Genomic DNA, 16,053 nt, shown 5'->3' with positions numbered 1-16,053 from the left:
TTACCTAAGAAAATGACCTCGGTTGGATTTTCGGAAGGGGTGTTATCCTAAAATCAACTCAAATAGTGAAATCTACATCGTATTTTGTTGTAATTGGCCTACGATCAGCGATGGCACTACTCCCCCCCTTGAAATAAGAGTTACAACACTTTATATGAATTAACTAACATCTTTATATTTTTGTTATCATGTTGCAAATAAAAAAATTTCACCTCTATTTAATAGTGACTAATCTTTATCAGGTAACATGCAAGACATACATGACGAATTCTGTTCTCTCCTTCCGGCCGAACCATCGTCTTTTCTTAATTTTGAAAAACCAAATTATAATTTATGTAACAAAAATGTCTAATATGGTCTCAAAAATAAAATCACATTAAGTAACACCTCTTGCTCCACTATTTACGTGGATAATGGGTGAATCCTTCTATCGTTAGGAGATACGTAGTGACCACGTTTGACTTGATTTTCCAGTTTCGTGACATTTTTCCATTGCTCTTATCCACATGTGTGCAACTCTCTTAGAACGTGCTCTCATGCTCTTAGATTTCTTTGGTTACCGGTGTTATAAACACGGAGCACGATTAAATTGTCCAATTATCAAGTTCTACTGAATTTTGACTAATTCTAATACTTCAAAGACCTTTGTAGACGTCAGTAGACAAAGATCCGACTAACTCGTAATTGGCTGCATTCACACTCATCTAACCTTCAATAGAATCGCATGTCTTCCGATTTTGGCTAACAAGTTATTTATTTTTAGGTGTAATGTAACAACGGTTATTTGCTACTTGTTTCGACTATGTTACCACAACCAGATAGATCTAAAATGGAAACCACAACCAGATAGATCTAAAATGGAATATAGCTTGTTCTGCAATATGTAGAAGACTTTGGCTACATCAAAGGTTTGTTTCAATATATATAAATTATCGATTCAAATAAAATGAAGTCAAGAACATACAGCATGTGAAACGAAATTAAAAAAAATCGAATACAATATTTCTTAAAACAAAACAAATGAAGTGAGTCACAACATGAATTTTGTGAGGAGCAATAAGAAAAGTTGTATAAAAGAAAATCCAGCTAAAGATATCAAGCTGCTGCTGCTTTATTTGCATCACGGTCTGTAAAGAAAGAACCACTGCTACATCTTCTAGGACTAAGAGAAAATGGTGATGATGAGTTACTATTGGAAGAAGAAACCAAAGGAACTCTCAAACGCCGACACTGGACAACCGGTGGATTAAACCGACCACTTTTATAAAAGCTTTCATACTTGGCCCTAATTCGAACATCAAAATCAACAGCCAAATCTTTATAAATCCCAAGTCGTGTCTCTTCAGAATACTCGTTAAGTTGTTGACGTCCAAGTTTGATGATAGAATTTCCTTTGAATTCGATAGGTCCAAGAAAAGTGGTATTTTTGTGTCCTTGATCAAAGGGTGTCAAAGTTATATGACTGAAATCATTGTCTTTGTACCAAGCAATGGCCTTGATTCTTCGATAATAGACTATGATGTTGTTGTTGGGGTTTCTTGCTGTGACATTCACTTTGAAATTGTAATATAAGTTGTTGTTTGTGAGGTTGAACTCGGTGAGAGTTGCATCGGTTACATGAAATTTCACGCTTGAGGGTGAGACTATTATCCAGAAGACGATGATGGTAATTACGAAGAGGACTACAAGACAACATAATGTGCAACAAATGCGTGCGACCCAACCCATATTGGTGATGAGGTTTTTGATTTTTTTTGTGATGGTGAGGTTTTGTGGTTGATGAATTTTATGGTACAAAGTTGTGTACTTTTAAAGGGTTGGAATTCATGAGTTTTGGGTATGGTTTGTTGCTATTGATTTCTAGGTGATTTCCTTGCAATATACAGCAATGAGAACAGAGTAGCATTGACTTTTGGAAACGAATGATTCGTAATATAAACTAGTGCCACATACTTACTATAATGGTTTTATATTAGTCAGTCTATCAAATTGGCATATACTCCCTCCGGTCACATTTATAAGCAAAAAACAACTTTTTAGATACATTGAATAGTCAATGTATCTAACCTATAAATGCGACTTGATACATTAACTATTCAATGTATCTAAAAAGTTGTTTTTTGCTTATAAATGTGACCGGAGGGAGTATTAGTCAGTCTATCAAATTGGCATCGAAGACAATCAAATGTAAACCTCCGAAGAAGAGTACACTCTAAAGTTTTAAATCAACACGATCAAATCAACTCAAGTGGATTCAATTGTTTCATTTATATTATTTATTTGTCTCAAATTTCACTATTATAGTCTAATTAATTGTAGTTTAACCCATCAAACTATTTCTAAAAAAAAGAAAACTATCAAACTACCTTACCAATTACAATTTTATTTTTTTTAGATTACCAATTACAATTAATGAGAGAATATTACAATATTAAACGAAACTTATTTTATCATAGAAATCAACAAACACAAGTAGAGAGAAATGGGTTTGAAGATAAGAAGGATAGTAGAAATAAAATATATTAACACTTGTCCCCATTGCAGCCTATAATATTGTTGATGAAAGACCAAAACACAAGAAACAAAATTACATTATAAAAAGTTTTAAACTTGACCGGACTTGCATTATTTAATTAGACTACACTGGTTTGATTAATTAAGAAGAGACGTAGTCCCTTAACCAAATATCGATGATTAACAAATTTTCAAAAATAAAATAAAATAAAATATTGATTAACGATAAATAATGTGTCCCGTAAACATAACTCAATTGATAGAGATATCGTATAATATATGAAAGTGTCGGAGTTCGAATCCGAAATTTTCACTTGTTCGATGAATTTCTAACCACTAAACTACTTAACCAACATAAATAAATAAATAAATAAATAAATAAATAAAACTTACTTCCATCCACAAGTCTTAATCGATAAAAAAAATCGACAATGATCATTTCAGGTGAAAGGAACCTATAAAACAAGGAAAATTATTACCATGTCCTTGTTTTCTGTTATGTAACAATTCATAAAACATAGTTTAAAAGTAAAATAAATTAAAAAAAAAAACCAATTCATTTAAGTCAAAAAAAATTCCAATCGATTAAATATACATTGGTCTGATGAGATCTCTAAATTATTGTTCATTTGGATGAACCCATTTGAACCGGGAGTTTAATAAAAAATAAAAAAGTATTAAGGAAATTACAAACTGAAAAACTGATAATCAATATAACCAGTTAAACCCAATTCAATCTCAGTTACAAAATAAATGGAACTGATGAGACCTCTAAACTATTCATCTGACTAAACTAGTTGGCTCCGTCCAAAATTTTAATTATTTGTTCAACGAAATGTACATGATATTCATTTTTTTTTTAAGAGACTGTACATGATATTCATTAACACAATTGAAAGTATGATTTCGATTCTTTGCATTGCATTAACCTTATTCAAGATCCGAGTTGTTGGGGTGCTGGATATTCATTAACACAATTGAAAGTATGATTTCGATTCTTTGCATTGCATTAACCTTATTCAAGATCCGAGTTGTTGGGGTGCTGGAGGACGCGAGAGAAACAACGGGCTCAAATGTTAAAGGATCACTAAGAGACTCAGACGACACATCTTTATCCAAAACTTTAAGACATTAAGCATATGAGTCTCCTCTCTTATAAATCCAATATTTCCTCTATTTATAGTCGATGTGAGACTTAATCACTCACCAGGGCCTGCCCAAGGCATAGGCCGAGGGTGCGATGGCCTAGGGCCCATGCCGTTAGGGGCCTAAAAAAATTTACGGAGAGGGGTTTATATAGAAATATTTGATTTTTTTTTGGGTTTATATAGAAATGCTTACTAAAAGGGCCGAAATATTGACATTATAAAGGGATGGGCTCGGGTCGTTAATGTTTTAGGCCTTTTCGTGAGATTTGTTATATATATCCTAATATACCACAAAAATTTCTATATACACCCACCCTATAAAAAAAATTTGATTTTTCTTAATAATGTGCCAAAAAATTTATTATCTAAGAAATTGGCGATATTTTTTTCGGCCATTTGTTTCTAATAATGTGTCTCACTAATATAGAAAATATTGGTGATATTTATTATCTAAAAAATTGGGATAATTTTCATAACAAAACAAATTATATTTTAGTTGAAAATGAACCTACGGAATTAATCTTAATCTTATTTTTCCAAGGTTCCAAAAAATTAAATTATATCAATATTGTAATGTCAAATTTCTTGAATTGATTGAAAGGATTGCAAAATTGAATTTGATATTGCAAGATAATGCGAGACGCATTCATGATCATGAATTCCATGTGAGACACATTCATGATCATTTCGTAGGTGCTATGGTTCTCTTCTACGGTATTTTATTTCGTTTTGGTGTCTATAAAGTATTTGATTTATTTCTAGATGTTTCCTAAAAAAAATTATTTGGTAGTGAAAAGCGGGGGAAAAAACATAATGAAGAGCTAATAAAATCACCACAATGAGCTAAAAAAATTTAGAATTTTGCTCTCCACCCAGCACATTTTGCTCGCACCCTGCAGCCATGCCAAAATTGCTCTTGCGCATGTTAAGTAACGTTGCGCAAGTTAACTCACGCAGTGTTCCTGTTTTCGTACAAAACTCATCAGTCCGAACTCCAACCACCATTTTCTTTCCCTCCACCTTCAGAAAAACCCAAAAAGTGCGATTTTTTGGGTCAAAATCATCATCCCAAATCATTGCAAATCGTCAGGAAGCAAGTTTCTACGCTCATCAAGCACCAAACATCAGGAATTGTATCATCAAAACTCATCTCATTTTGCTGGTTTTTGTGCTTGGTTCGTCTGGTTTTCGTAGGCTATAGGGTAAGGTGCGCAATTTAACCTGCGCAAGTTAACTTGGCTGCACGACTTAACTGTCGCAAGTGTTAAAGTGTTGCGTGACCTAAGTCACGCCACTGTGCAGTCATGTTATTTGAATTTTTTGCGCCACTTTTGTTCTTGGTTAGCTTGTTCCGCAAGTAATTTATTTATTTTTCCTTTGTAATTTTTTTTATTCAATAGATATATAGGGAGATGGTTGACGAAGTCGCAGATGACGATGTTGAACCGAAACCGGCCAAAAAAGAAGGTTCCGGTGAAGGTTCCAGCGAAGGTTCCGGCGATGTCAAACCAACCTTTAATTTGAAACCTTTTAAAGTCCAAATTCCAATTCAAGCTCGAATTGGTAAAATTGAAGAACCTAAACCGGTATCTACCGGTGTTATTTGTGAAGCTCGTGACACCGCCTCATTTTTTACAACAAATGCAAGATGGAGAGAGCAAGAAGAGTTACTTACTTGGGTTCGCGGACAAGGGGTAAAGGCCGGATTTGGTGTTTGTATAGATAAATCCGTTATGAAAAGGTCGTACTTGACGATGCAATGTGAAAGGAGTGGGGTATACAAGCCACCTAAGACAAGGAAGAAACCGAACCTTGAAGGCATTGGCTAAAGGAAATGTAATTGCCCGTTTAGGTTGAAAGGTTTCTTTGATAAAGATACAAATGAATGGTGGCTTGCAATGCTTTGTGGAATGCACAACCATGATTTGGAGGAGGGACAGTTACAAGGACAAAGAGCTTGACGGTGCCTCAGAATATTCTCACCAATTTGAAGGAAAATAACAACGAAAGTGTGACAACAATCAAGCAAGTGTACAATGTGCGAACAAGATGGCGCAAGGGGGAAAGAGGTAACATGACGGAGTTGCAATTCTTGATTTCAAAGTTGGTGGAGCATAAATACGTCTATTACACAAGATGCAATAGTGAGGAAACCACTTTTGAAGACATCTTTTTTGCTCATCTGGAGTCAATTAAATTGTTCAACACCTTTCCGACCGTTTTGGTCATGGACTCTACATACAAAACCAACAACTACCGAATGTCGTTGTTTGAGATAGTTGGTTGCACCTCTACAAAAATGACGTATTCTGTTGGTTTCACCTTTCTTCACTTTGAACTTTGCTTGGGCACTTACGATGTTGAAAGGTCTCTTGTACTCAAAAGACAACATGCCTAAAGTGATTGTCACCGATAAGGATGGTGCCTTGATGAAGGCCGTTGGCACAGTTTTCCCTGAAACATACACCATGCTTTGTTATTTTCATATTGGGAAGAATGTAAGGACCAAGTGCATCACGGATTGTAAAGTTCACCCAAAGCCTCCTAAGGGTGCAAAAGTTGACAAGAAAGAATTGAAGAAGAACAAGGTGACGAATAGCGAGGTTGTTGAGAAAGTGGTGAATGTTTGGAGAGAGTTGGTTGAATCTCCTATGGAGGAATCATATGCAAGTAATTTATTGAAATTCAAAGGGGTACGCATGCCATTTTCGGAATTCATTAAATATGTCGAAGAAACGGTTTTGAACCTTAAGGAAAAATTTATGAGGGCATGGACGGATAAAGTGTTGCATCTAGGGTGTAGAACCACCAACATTGTTGAATCCGCTCATGGTGTTTTGAAAAAATATTCGAGGAGTAGCGTGGGTGATTTGGCATCATGTTGGGTTGAAATTCACAAGATGTTGGCCGTGCAATTTGGTGAGATACAAGGAAGTTTTGGGAGGAACAAAACGGTCTTTGAGCACAAATACAAAAAAATCAAGATGATGAAAGAGTTGGAGGGTTATGTTTCTAGAAAAGCATTGAGATTTATCTATGATGAATTGAAACGCTCCAAGACATTCGGATTTGGTGAGGAAGATTGTGGTTGTGTTTAAAAGACATCCTACGGGTTACCTTATGCGTGTATTATTGCCATGAAGAGCAAGCAAAAATTGCCTCTTGTCTTGGATGATATATACCCTCATTGGAAAAGGTTGTGTGTACAAGGAGAGAAGATTGATGATGATTTTTCCTTGATGGAGGAGTGGAATGGCATTCAAGAATTTCTCAAGAAAAGTCTTACAATATGAAGCTCCACATCAAAGAGATGATGCGTCAAATTGCATTTCCGGAAACCACAATTTTGTCTCCGCCTTTGAAAAATGTGGTAACCAAGGGAGCACCTAAAAGGAAGATGACTACACTCAAAGTGTCATCAATGGGTCAAATCCCCTCTAGGTGGGAGACCATTGATTCTCAAAATCCGGATAGTCAACCTTCACAACCAAAGAGGTCACTTCCAAAGAGGAAAGATGCACGCCTTGGCACTTACTCCCGCTCATAAGCTTCATCCTCTACTTCAAAACCGTTTTAGAATATCCCATGCATTTCACAAATTCCAAATATCATGAGGCCTTTTGTTGAACAAATTGTGAATGTTAAAGGGGATGGTCATTGTGGATTCCGGGTGATAGTTAGGCACTTGGGGAAGGATGAGGAAGATCATGTTTTGGTTCGGTATGCACTTATTAATGAGTTGAAGAAGAACAAGAGTGACTACATGCCGATATATGACACGGAGGAGCGTTATAACAAAATCTTGAATGGTTTATACCCTCCAAAACGTACAATTGGTGTTGCGCTGGTAGATAAGTGGATGACCACTCTGGATATGGGTCACATTATTGCTTCTTGCTACATATTTCCCAAAGCGGGTGGTGTATGTGAGACATATTTCCCAATCCGAAGTGCTCCTCCACTTAATCCACATTCCAACATCATGTGTCTTTGCTTAATTCCCGACCACTATCTTCATGTGATTTTGAATAAAGGTTGTCTGTTACCACCAAGTTGTAAGGAGTGGATGAACAACAAGATTGGTGAGGCAGAGAATTGGCATTTTGTGTTTTTGGATAGACAAAACGCTTTCAATGAACTCATGTCTAAGGAGCCGAAGCCGCCAAAGAAACCAACAAATGAGCACAATCCAATTGTTTGTGATGATACTCCCACCCCGCAAAAAAAGGAACAAGAATTTGAATGGACGAAAGACATGGAAGAGGACGACAATTTAAGAATGTCACTAGACCTCTTAGATAGGTTATTATAGGTTAGGATAGTTATAGGTCGGTCGGTGTTCGTCCTATTTTTTGGTGGTATTACACCCCGACGTATTTTTTGGTGGCCGGTTATGTAATTTGGATATTTGTGGGCAATATGTAACTAATATTATATATATTAAACGAAATGAATTATTTTTTTTGATGGCCGGTTATGCCACACCAATTATTGCTTGCATTACTTAATTTGTCTCTAATTATTCAACTATTTATTTTATCTCATATTTGTTTTTCATTATATTTTTGTGAAGTTTGTGAGGTAAAACATGTCTGAAGATGCACAAGATCCGGTTAAACTTGAAGTCCGTTATGTAGATGTGAAAAAGAGGGCTTGGTTCACTGTAAACCCCACCGACAAGTTGGACAAGTTGAAGGCAAAGATTGACGACTTCTTTATCCATATTGGTTCAAATCATAGAACACATGATGTGATAATAAATGTGACAGGCCTAGACTTGGGGGAGGATAAGGAAGAGGACTTCTGGAAGACCGTGTATTATCCACAACTTCTCAAAGATGATAGCGACATTGATTTCATGTTTAGGGTAATGGTTGAGAATAATACTTTGTATCTTTTTGTCCGATCCGTTGAAGTGTAATCATTATTTAGGTTTAATAGTGTAATGTTTGACCGTTTATGTGAGATTGTGTAATTTTATAAATTTATGAACAAATTTGCGTAATTTGGATCGTTTACGTGTCATTAAGTGTGTTTAAATGATTACGTGTCATTACCGGCGAATTTGTGTAATTAGGACCGTTTGGATTGTTATGTGTGATTATGCGATTGTGAAGAAAAAAACGATGTTTTAGTGTAATTTTTATCGATTGTGTCGTATTATCCCATAATATTGTTAAACTGACGTAAGTAGGTTCAATTACGAGCATATTAAGGTTTGGACCCAAACTGCATTCAATGCACATCAGTACAGCATTTAATGCCGTACTGATATATCAGTAGTGCGTGAGTTAACTCGTGCAAGTGTAATACATTGTGGGAGTTAACTCACGTAGTGTTTTATACTATACGTGACTATGTGTTAGTTAACTTACGCAGTGTTTTACACTTGCGCATCTTAAGTAACGCAGCGTTACTTAACTAACGCATATTATTACACTTGCGTTAGTTAACTTGCGCAAGGGTAAATTTGGAAAGGCTGCAGGGTGCGAGCAAAATGTGCAGGGTGGAGAGCAAAATTCAAAAACTTGTGACGTATTATATAAGGGCCCTTTTCTCATATTATGTCTAAGGCCCATAAAACTCTAGGAACAACCTTGTCACTCACATTTGAAACTCAATAATCTCCTCCTCAAGTGTGAGTCACCCACATCACTAGCTTGATCCACACTAGGATCCCACTCTCACTCCCCCATCGAGCCTAACCAGGGTTCTGATACCACTCTGATGGAAAATTAACACATAAATACAGTAACACATCAATGTGCAGAGGAAATAAATTTTCCCAAACTTGCAAGAATCTACGAGGAGCAGAAACAAATATACGACAACAGTGAAAGCAAATAAAAGACACAAATGATCACCAATTTTCAACTTGAAAATCCCCTAAATGTAAAGGTAAAAATCACAAGTCGTCTAGACCAATGAAATAATTACTACAATCAAATATCGGTACAAGAGTGTCTCAAAATAATCCAAATTGTGTTCAAATATGTATGAAACTCATTAACCATAATTTATGTTCAAGTTTATACAAACAAAAAAAAATATCTAAAAACGTGGTTAAAACATTCAAAATTGTAGTTATTTTCCATTGGTGGGTGATTATGAATTGTGACATTGTAAGTAAAGATTCAGGAAGAAAAATATATTTAAAAATCGTGGTTAAAAACATTTAAAATTATGGTTAATTGTGTTTGATCACTACAAAAAATCACGTTTATTGTGGCGGTCAAATTTTGATTATTTCGGCAGTTTTAGCCGCCACTATGTACCAGACTAACGGTTGAAAAAACTGCCTTAATTTTTGCTGCCACAAAGATTATAGCGGCAGTTTTATACAACCCGCCACGTAAACCGCCATAATACACATTGAATAAAGCGGCGGCTAGTGTTTTGCATAGAATGACAGTTTCAACCGCCATAATGTACATTATTCAATAAACAAAATTGCACATAGTGGCAGTTTGAACCGCCATAATATACATTATTTCAGGAAAAAATTTGGACATCCTGGTAGTTAGAACCGCCATAATGGTCATCTTATTAAATAAAAAAAATTGAAAATTGCATTGAAATAACAATTCCTAGTACTGATATAATTTTTTTTCATGCATAGATTGTAATATTACAGAGTGTAACATAAATAGTTCAATAATTTATACTACCTTGTATTTGTTTATTTTACAACTAATAAAATTGATAACACATAAACAAGAGCACAGATTATGCACTGGCTGCAAAAACAAAACATACAAAGAAGCCCTTAAATCAGAGCTGCAACACTGTCAACCAGCATAGACTAAAACAACTAGACCCTGCTGTAGCATACAACACCAAATAGCCATTCATCAAGCACATATAAATCAAACACCATAGCTGCGATAGAACCAAAATCCTGCATAATTAGAACAAGTTAGGCCCCACCAACATGCTATAGCAAAGACAGAAAAGAAAAAAAACTAAGTAACAACAATATAGAATGTTACAACATGTTCAATATTTTAATTCTAATCACAAACATGCTTAAAACATTGTCTTTCTAAAAACATGTAACCACTATTGTACTTGAATTTTTGTTGCTTGTCTTTGTAAACAAAGAACAGTGCAAGAAAGCTTCACATCACAATTGAAAATATCAGAAAAACGCAAGTCTCAAGTCATCATATTACTCGAGGGTAAAAAATTTATGTTGTTCCCCAAGATGTTGTAAATCGTCAACAAAAGAGTGAAATCATAAACTTGTTTTAACAAAACACTTTAAAATGGAGAGATTTCCATTAGATGATATACCTTTATGAATAAGGAACATAAACTCAAATCACTTGAATTTTCTATTTCTAGGACCTTCGCCCACAAGAATCCATATTTGTACAACCATAAAATATGAAACTTTAAGAGTATGCCTGCAAATTTTCACATATATAGGTGTTAGCCTTCAAGCATAACCTGAGATGAAATTAATCAGACAAGGAAACTTTGCCAGTAACACAAGTTTTATATAAATCAAACAAGGCCACCATTTATCATTAACCCAAAATTTATGTATATCAAACAAGACACCCATTCTCCATCAATTAAAATAAATTACTAACCTTGTACCTTTGAAGTAATTTGGATTCCTGCACTTCACTTATTCACTAGAGGTAGTTTTGTTCCCATACCTAAAGTTAATTATAATCAGAGGTAAATAAACCAATACCTTTATGATCTCAACCAAATGATGGACCTCACTTTTTACTAGAAACAATGGCTGAAATAATAAAACATAGTAACCTAATAGTTAAGTTCAACACAAGAAAAACAGGTGAAAATGTTGATGGAAAAATAGAGGCCAAAACATTATCCAAATCAAATCACATTCATTTACTTCAAAACTCTAAACCTTTGTAGTTCTATATTGATTCATTCATAGTCGTTATTAAAAGAACTCACTTGAAGATTAACGATAATTAGGAAAAAAAATTCCTTTTCAGATTCACCCTGTATGTATAGACATCAAAAGGAAAAGACCCATTTGTCAACAAAGGCTACAAAAGAAAAAGAAAAGAAGAAGAAAAAAAGGAACGGGGCAACCTAACACACCAACAACTTGAATAAATTATAAAAAGTTGAAGGGAAATAAATTTCAGAAGAATATTTAGACAAGTTAGTTTAGGCATTTAGACAACAAAAGAGATCACACATTTAACAATTGCAAAAACTAAATAATGAGAAGGATTCAAAATTACAAACAACGAATTCAGCCCAACACCACACCAAAGCTAGGATTTATCAACTCAAAAAACGGTTCTCTGATACATATTCAACAAAAAATGAGATTAGATTTAAAAAAAAAACATTATCGATTTGAATGAAAGAAGAGACGAGGGAGGTAGTTACCTGTCCTCCTCCGACGGCGACGGAGGAAAGAGATTCTCAGAGAGATAAACCCTCGCCGTTGTCATATCCTAAAAAGGAACCCTCGCCACCGTCAGATCCAAATACTGAGATCAGATCTATGATTGGGATTTATGTGAGTAACATAGAAAGGGTTTGGGAAAGGGTTTGTGGCAGATGGAACGGTAGAGTGACGGTGGTGAGGCTGAATCTGAGAAAGAGAAAGGGTTAAAGAGAGATAAGGGTAATAAAAATATAGCTTAAAATCCTTAAAAAAAAAATATATAGCTTTAAAATAAGGGTAATATAAAAGTAAAGGATTAAAGGAAAAAGAGGGAAGCTGAAATGTTAGTGCGCCAATCTAAAAAATAGTGCGCCAATCTAAAATCAAACAATTGTACATACCGGCGGTTTAAACCGACGTATTGTACAATATAAATTGTTAAGGAAAATATTGTTGATAGTGGCGTGTTAAACTGCCGCAATATGCAGTTAATACCGGTGTTCAAAAAACTGCCAGAATGTACCGTAAATAGTGGCGGTTTAAAAAACCACCGTATTAAAACCGCCGGAATTCTCACGTTTTTTTGTAGTGGATGGATTTGACATAAGTATTTTGAGAGTTGTTTGGCAATGGAAAAACATGTTTTTTTTATGTGGTAGGAGGGTGGTCCTCTTTGTAATAGATTTAGAAGACTTTTTGAAGATAGAAATGTGTTAGTAGTATAGATATGTAGATTAGGGTCATGAGTTGATGGGGGTTGAAGGTGACGTACAAGATTGTTCGTTTGGGAGAAGAAACAAGTTACAGAGTGTAGTTCTTTGTTGGATATCGTGTTTGTGCATGATAATGTTGTTAATAAGTGGATTTGGAGATTTGTTATAGAAGAAGGTTACATAATCAAAGGGACCTAGCATATTTGATCACATTTTCAAGCCAACTGAATAAATGGTTACCTGTGTGAATGAATTCCAATGGTTATTTATCATTTTGTCTATCTACAACAACAAAAAAACACATTCGCCAACAATATCACCAGGGATTAGACGCTTCCTCGTTATTAACATCATAATTTAGAGTAACAAAAATGTCAAATGACACAAGACGACCTTGCTTTTTTAATGAGAGAAACTCCAACTTCTCTCTAACTTCTTTTTCATCCATATAGGTGGTGGTGTTGGATCATTTGTTGACATGTAATCACCCTCTACATCTTTTTTCTCTCATTTTATCTATATAAATGTTTTTTTTTACCAACATCAATATAAGGTTTTTTTTTACCAAACATCTAAGCGTTATTCACATGTACTTGGTTATTTTTATATTTTGGGATTTAATGACCTAAGTGCGACGTACTTTGATTTTTCCGTCTTGGTGCAACGTAATTTGGTTTTCCTATCTTGTTGAGGTGTTTATCGTAACACCCCGTTTTCCCAACGTAAAAATTTCATAACAATTATCAGAGTTTTTCATCACAAAACGGAATGTCACATTTCTTAAAAATCATAAATGGAATAAATAATAATTTATCCTTCAAAACGTTCAACAACATAATATTTAAAACTTCGCAGCTAAATAGTTTGACAACTTAAATAATCTTTGGCACAAGGGCCTTAATATAAAATCTCATAAAACTTAGTTCAACATCAATTCTTGAAAGATTCATAAAGTAATACGTAAGGAACAGAAAGTAAAGACACAATTCCATCCCGTATCAGAGCACCTAAGACACACACTTGTGAGGAGTCCACTCACGACCGCAACTAATCTTGGTTACCTGCAAGTTACCCATACGAAGAGCAACATTTTCAAGCAGAAGGGGTGAGATTTCACAAAACAATAATATTAGGCATATAATTCAACAATTATATCTAACATCTTAAACTTCATTAACTAGCATCATTAATCTTCCTACATTAGTCATAAACTTCATCATACATCATCAAGAGTACAATCATAAACATCATCATATATCTTCATAAATATAATCATAAGACATCATCTTATAACATCATAAGTACAAACATAAACGTCATCATATATCATCATAAATATATTCATAAAAGCATCATCACATATCATCAAATACTAATCGCAAACAATCATCACATATCATCAAATAATAAACATAACATCGTCACATATCATCAATTAATAATCATAACATCGTCACATATCATCATCTAATAGACATAGACATCATATCATAAATCATATAGCATCATACCATAAAACATATAGCATTAACATAACATCATCATCATAAACCACTTCATAATCAATCATCATAAACAACTTCATAACCATTCATCATAAACAACTTCATAATCATTCATCATAAACATCTAGCATCACATCATAAATTATATATCTTCTTAATCATAAACATAGACATCATCATATCATCAAATGTTAATCATATACATCGTCGTGTATCATCATAATAATTCATCATTAGATACTTCTTTAAACTTCATAACTTAACGACTCAACTCGACTATGCAAATCTTCGTATTAAATCATCTTGACTCGACTATGCAACTCTTATCGTCTTAAATCATCTTGAATCATCATGAAAATGCAAATGCATGTGGTACCAATCTAGGGCATAAGCCCTCGTCGCTTATGAGCATAAATATACTCCTAGGGCATAAGCCCTCGTCGCTATTGAGCAAAAGCTCCTAGGGCATGAGCCCTCGTCTCTGGTTGAGCAAAAGCTCCAGGGCATGAGCCCTCATCTTTAAATGAGTATGCATGGACTCAACATCTTACATCTTAGAAACTTCATGAACATCTATGACATCTTAACATCTTGACAACATAACATCTTAACAACTTGACGACTTCATAACGACTCGACGACTTAACAACTTCATATCATCTTAACGTCTTAACATCTTAGCATCTTAAAACATCATATATAATTCACATTAATACTCATATAACAATATCACATTGATAATATTAACAACAACATGACAGCACACAATTAATTCATCATATATCATCGTATTCAAGTATCGACAATTCATCATGCATCTTTGTAAGAACATAAATAATCATGCACAACATATTTTCATGTCAAACCAAGACTACTGGAAAGATATCACAATTATCAACAACTTTCATGTTTACAACAAAGATCAATTCAAAACAGAAACATATGAACAAAACGCAAAAACATGAAACAGAGAATGTTGTCACCGTACAATTTCACTAAGACCTCCTTGGAGTATTTTCATCATAACTCAAAAACTAAAAATCATATTCACGTCAAACCAAAGCCACTGGAAAGTTAACAAAATTATCTAAAACTTTAATGTTTACGCCTAAGACCAATTCTGTACCGATCAATACCAGTTTTCATTTTAAATTCGGAAAAGTTATGCTGAAAGTCCATAAAAATTCATTGTGACCTACGTGCAGTAATTTGACCATAACTCAAGTTCTATAAATCCTTTTGAAGTCAAACCAACGACATTAGAAAGCTAACATTCATACCTACAACTTTTGTGTTTACACCTAAAGCCAATTCAAAACTGAAATGTGTGAAAAAGATGCAAAAACATGAAATAGAGAATGCTGTCAGAGATAGCTCTCGGGAAACTTCATTTTTCATCCCAAAATCCTAATTTTGAATCCCCTAAGCCCAAATTTGGTCCCAAAGTTTGTTTAAACGATTCTAGACATGAAAAGACACCCAAATCCATATAAAACTTGAACTAAAACACCCTTTCAACAAAAATCACCATTTGACCCATTTTTCATTAAATCTTCAAGAACAACATAAATTCACTTCAAGTTCTATGATTATGATTACCCATTGAATCAATCATTAACAAAAACATGTCATAACAATAACATCAACAAGCAGCCATGAATTCATCAACAACAACATTATATTTCATCAATTTTGAGTGAAACCTAATTTCTCTAATCATCAAAATCAAACAACAACAACCATTAATTCTCAATTCTTCACTTAAACCCTAATTCTCGATCTCTCAAAAA

At 34.3% G+C, this 16,053-nt stretch overlaps 3 protein-coding genes and 1 long non-coding RNA gene across 4 annotated transcripts; 2 read left to right on the top strand and 2 right to left on the bottom strand.

Moving 5' to 3' along the window:
* Positions 1-898: 898 nt before the first annotated feature.
* Positions 899-1,914, bottom strand: LOC146917210 (NDR1/HIN1-like protein 10). Its single transcript, XM_085717200.1, has one exon. The coding sequence runs from the start codon at positions 1,726-1,728 to the stop codon at positions 1,096-1,098; it is 633 nt and encodes a 210-aa protein (XP_085573326.1). The 5' UTR covers positions 1,729-1,914; the 3' UTR covers positions 899-1,095.
* A 5,358-nt stretch (positions 1,915-7,272) lies between these two features.
* LOC146917209 (uncharacterized) lies at positions 7,273-7,974 on the top strand. Its single transcript, XM_085721845.1, has one exon. The coding sequence runs from the start codon at positions 7,273-7,275 to the stop codon at positions 7,972-7,974; it is 702 nt and encodes a 233-aa protein (XP_085577971.1).
* A 276-nt stretch (positions 7,975-8,250) lies between these two features.
* On the top strand, positions 8,251-8,583 carry LOC146917208 (uncharacterized). The gene has a single exon (XM_085721844.1). The coding sequence runs from the start codon at positions 8,251-8,253 to the stop codon at positions 8,581-8,583; it is 333 nt and encodes a 110-aa protein (XP_085577970.1).
* A 1,694-nt stretch (positions 8,584-10,277) lies between these two features.
* On the bottom strand, positions 10,278-13,052 carry LOC146917207 (uncharacterized). Its single transcript, XR_015014127.1, has 4 exons — positions 12,045-13,052; positions 11,258-11,326; positions 10,956-11,068; positions 10,278-10,560 (listed from the first exon to the last, which is right to left on the bottom strand). It is a non-coding gene; the product is annotated as an uncharacterized LOC146917207 (long non-coding RNA).
* Between the last annotated feature and the right edge of the window lie 3,001 nt (positions 13,053-16,053).

This window comes from Medicago sativa, chromosome 6 (assembly GCF_051527215.1).
Source record: "Medicago sativa cultivar Bolivia chromosome 6, Bolivia_mono, whole genome shotgun sequence".
Lineage (NCBI taxonomy): Eukaryota > Viridiplantae > Streptophyta > Magnoliopsida > Fabales > Fabaceae > Medicago > Medicago sativa.
The sequence above is the reverse complement of the archived record's forward strand: the minus strand, read 5'-3'. Positions and strand labels throughout refer to the sequence as shown.

Excerpts from the sequence above, each read along its gene's own strand:
- LOC146917210 (XM_085717200.1), bottom strand. The coding sequence starts at position 1,728 with ATGGGTTGGGTCGCACGCATTTGTTGCACATTATGTTGTCTTGTAGTC.
- LOC146917209 (XM_085721845.1), top strand. The coding sequence starts at position 7,273 with ATGAGGCCTTTTGTTGAACAAATTGTGAATGTTAAAGGGGATGGTCAT.
- LOC146917208 (XM_085721844.1), top strand. The coding sequence starts at position 8,251 with ATGTCTGAAGATGCACAAGATCCGGTTAAACTTGAAGTCCGTTATGTA.